Below are 3,439 nucleotides of genomic sequence, written 5' to 3'. Positions count from 1 at the left end.
GAGTACTTTGGATGAGTACTCACGGTTGCTCTGCTACCTCTTTTACCCCTATACCCGACCAGATGATGGATCCCAAGAGCCAGACGACGCCACTGATGATTACTACTACCCTGAGGGTGCCTACTAATACGTGACGGCCGCTAACGACCTGGAGTAGTTAGGAGGCTCCCAGGCAGGAGGCCTTGCATTTTCGATCGTAGATGCTTTTGTGCTAGCCTTCTTAAGGCAGACGTGTTTAACTTATGTCTGTACTCAGATATTGTTGCTTCCGCTGACTCTTGTGTATTCGAGTTTATGTATTCGAGCCCTCGAGGCCCCTGACTTGTAATATAAAGCTTGTATTATTTTTAATTTGTGTCAAGAGTTGTGTTGTGATATCTTCCTGCGAGTCCCTGATCTTGATCATACACATTTGCATGTATGATTAGTGTACGATTGAATTGGGGCATCACAGCTATCCAGCATACATCTAGAGTATTAAGTTCATGAGAACAGAGTAATGCATTAGGTAAGATGACATGATGTAGAGGGATAAACTCAAGCAATATGATAAAAATCCCATCTTTTTATCCTCGATGGCAACAATACAATATGTGCCTTGCTGCCCCTGCTGTCACTGGGAAAGGACACCGCAAGATTGAACCCAAAGCTAAGAAGTTCTCCCATTGCAAGAAAGATCAATCTAGTAGGCCAAACCAAACTGATAATTCAAAGAGACTTGCAAAGATATTAAATCATGCATAAAAGAATTCAAAGAAGAATCAAATATTGTTCATAGATAATCTTGATCATAAACCCACAATTCATCGGATCTCGACAAACACATAAGCAAACAAGAGGCAAGCAAAAAGAGACGAACGAAAAAGAGGATAGTGGAAAAGAGGGCGAATAAAACGGTAAGGGTGAAGTGGGGGAGAGGAAAACGAGAGGCAAATAGCAAATAATGTAATGCGAGGGATAAGAGTTTGTGATGGGTACTTGGTATGTCTTGACTTGACTTGGTGCAACCTCCACTACACCACAACACTTAATTAGGGGCAGTTAACTGCCGGGAGAAATACGTAAACAAGGGCATGTGAACTGCCGGAACATTTGTTACTGCCGGCACAAGTATCTCAGGGCATAGGAACTGCCGTTAGAACTTGAGCAATGCGGGCACCTTATCTGCCGGTAAATTTAAGGGCACATTATCTGCCGGGACAACTAAATCGTGGCTTCTAATCTGCCGAGGACCATCCTGGACGTGAGGCCGAATAGCATCGGCCATAAAGCGCGCGCTAGGGAGGGGAGAGCGCGCGAGAGACAAAAATTTTGGTCCAAAATAATTATAGACGCGCGGGCCCTCCACCCAAAGTCAGCGACAACCTCCCCTCCAAAAAGAAAAAAAACCTAGGTCACAGCCGCCCCCAAATCTACATCCCGATCCACCCGTGCCCTCCACCATCCCGCCGCCGCCGCCGCCGCCCCCAACCATCCCACCGCCGCTGTCGCACCCGCCATCCCGTCACCGCGGATAGCCCTCCACCCCGACCACTGCCGCCGTCGCCCCTAACTACCCAACAACAGCGCTGGCAGCACCCCACTAACCCGGACCACCACTGTCGCCGAGCCACTCAACCGGCGACTACCCTCCTCGAATGCCTTCCCTCGCCACCACTCTACTTCGCGAGATTCCTCCCCCGAGCAGGCTTCCTCCCTAAGGTGCGTGTCCTTGGAGCAGAATCTCACAATTTCTAGGAGGGCGCGAGGAATACCTTGTTCCCCTCATTTTCTTTCTTCTGCTTTTTCCCTAGAAGATGTTCCTGATGCTACTACTTCTCCTAATGATCCTCGTGTAGACGACGGAGCCAGTAGTTCTTCGGATGAGATGGGTGAGTGCAATGGTGTTGGTGTGTTCTTCGGATGAGATTGTGTCTGCAATGTTGTTGGTGTGTTCTTCGGATGAGAGAAGAACAGGTAGGTAATTCGAATCCGTGGTCTGTTGATTACTCTTATGTAATATTTGTATTTTCTCTAGGTGCTGATTTAATCCTTCTGAACCCCAATGAGGCTGATAGCCTAAATAAATCTTTGCTCCAGGTAACTTCTACAAGTTTTGTATTTAGTCTTCTATTGCATCAGGGGCAAACAAGCGCTCTCTTGTCTGAGTTTTACTTTCCTATATTGTAGAGTGCATGATTGTAGGACTACACAGTTTACAGAATTTCTCTCAAAACAAATAAATAGAAGGATTACATGGATGCATATTAGGTGAATTGTACTATAGGCTGTGCACTTGCCTTTTTCCTTCACATCAAAAGTTCAAAACTGATTTCTTGTAGGCTGTGCACTTGCCTTATTGTTGGAAACAGAAATGGAGCTCTGTCCTGCTATTTTCTCTGTACTCTACCCTCATGGTTCGTAGGGTAACAAGCACAATATTTAAATGAAATGTTGTTTACTGTCGGTGGCTTATTTGTATGCCTAACAAATGTGGATGGGCTTCTAGCCTAGTGGTCAGCGAACGGCTGTGTAAGCTGGCCGACGCAGGTTGGAGCCTCGGCTCGTACTCTGCTGTCTCACATTCTCCTCTTAATTAAAAAATCAGTAGGGCTTCTTCCCCTACTGGTCTAGTTTTTTTATGCCTAACAAATTGGGTGCAATGCTCATTTGGTAAAAATTTCTTACACTGTTGGTGGCTTGTTCATGTGCTAGTCTGGCATTGGTGAACTGTACTGTAGGTTGTGCACTTGCCTATAGGTTGTGCACTTGGCTAGCTGGTTAGCCATGTAATTCTGCACCCTCTTTTGTTTGTAGGGTGTATTTGAGATCCCATTTATCTGCTCATGTCTTATTTTCAGTTCCAAAATTTAGCAGTGCAAGTTACTGATTGATGTATGGTTTCAATGCTTGGTCGTGGTTACACATGTAGTAATGTATATTTGTTGGTAAGAACAATGTGTGATAGTATGTTTTGTCATGACTCATGAGTGTGTCGAAAAATCTAGACTTTGCCATGACTTGATATTGCAGAGATGTATGTCGGAAGTACAAATTGGTCCAATGCTTACTATCACTCTCACGTATCTTTTAGTTGTTTCTACAGAAAGCTTTACGAAGTGAATTCATTACTACTTGAAGTCTTGTGTATGGAAGGGAAATTGGACATTCTGCTCACTGTGTACTAATCAAAATGTATGTATAGATACTCTACTCATTCTAGTTCATGCCGCTATTAATTATAAGCGCTTCTTTTGTGAGCTTCTATCTTATGCAAATAATGTGATAATTTAGCAGCCTACTTTCATGGCTTTGGATGTCACTTGAAAAACTATCAGTGGAAGTGTTTTCTTGTTCTTTGCTTAACTAGATGTCAAAGTATAAGGAACAAGCTAATGTACAAGATGTCTTTTTGTTGTTGTCGCGAAAAGCTCGTTTACAAGATGTTAAAGAATAATTA

General features: G+C 44.0%; 1 protein-coding gene across 1 annotated transcript; it reads left to right on the top strand.

Annotated features, from left to right (window-relative positions):
- The first annotated feature begins 1,149 nt into the window (after positions 1-1,149).
- LOC125506809 (serine/arginine repetitive matrix protein 1-like) lies at positions 1,150-3,433 on the top strand. The gene is made up of 5 exons (XM_048671514.1): positions 1,150-1,170; positions 1,282-1,701; positions 1,839-1,956; positions 2,018-2,079; positions 3,086-3,433. The coding sequence occupies exons 1-5, from the start codon at positions 1,150-1,152 to the stop codon at positions 3,116-3,118; spliced, it is 654 nt and encodes a 217-aa protein (XP_048527471.1). The 3' UTR covers positions 3,119-3,433.
- Positions 3,434-3,439: the final 6 nt, after the last annotated feature.

This window comes from Triticum urartu, chromosome 5 (genome assembly GCF_003073215.2).
Source record: "Triticum urartu cultivar G1812 chromosome 5, Tu2.1, whole genome shotgun sequence".
Taxonomy (NCBI): Eukaryota; Viridiplantae; Streptophyta; class Magnoliopsida; order Poales; family Poaceae; genus Triticum; species Triticum urartu.
Note: the sequence above shows the minus strand (reverse complement) of the source record. Positions and strands in the feature narration are given on the sequence as shown.

Excerpts from the sequence above, each read along its gene's own strand:
- LOC125506809 (XM_048671514.1), top strand. The coding sequence starts at position 1,150 with ATGCGGGCACCTTATCTGCCG. Across the intron at positions 1,702-1,838 it reads GAGCAGGCTTCCTCCCTAAG|ACGACGGAGCCAGTAGTTCT; the intron begins GTGCGTGTCCTT and ends ATCCTCGTGTAG. Across the intron at positions 2,080-3,085 it reads TAAATAAATCTTTGCTCCAG|AAAGCTTTACGAAGTGAATT; the intron begins GTAACTTCTACA and ends TTGTTTCTACAG.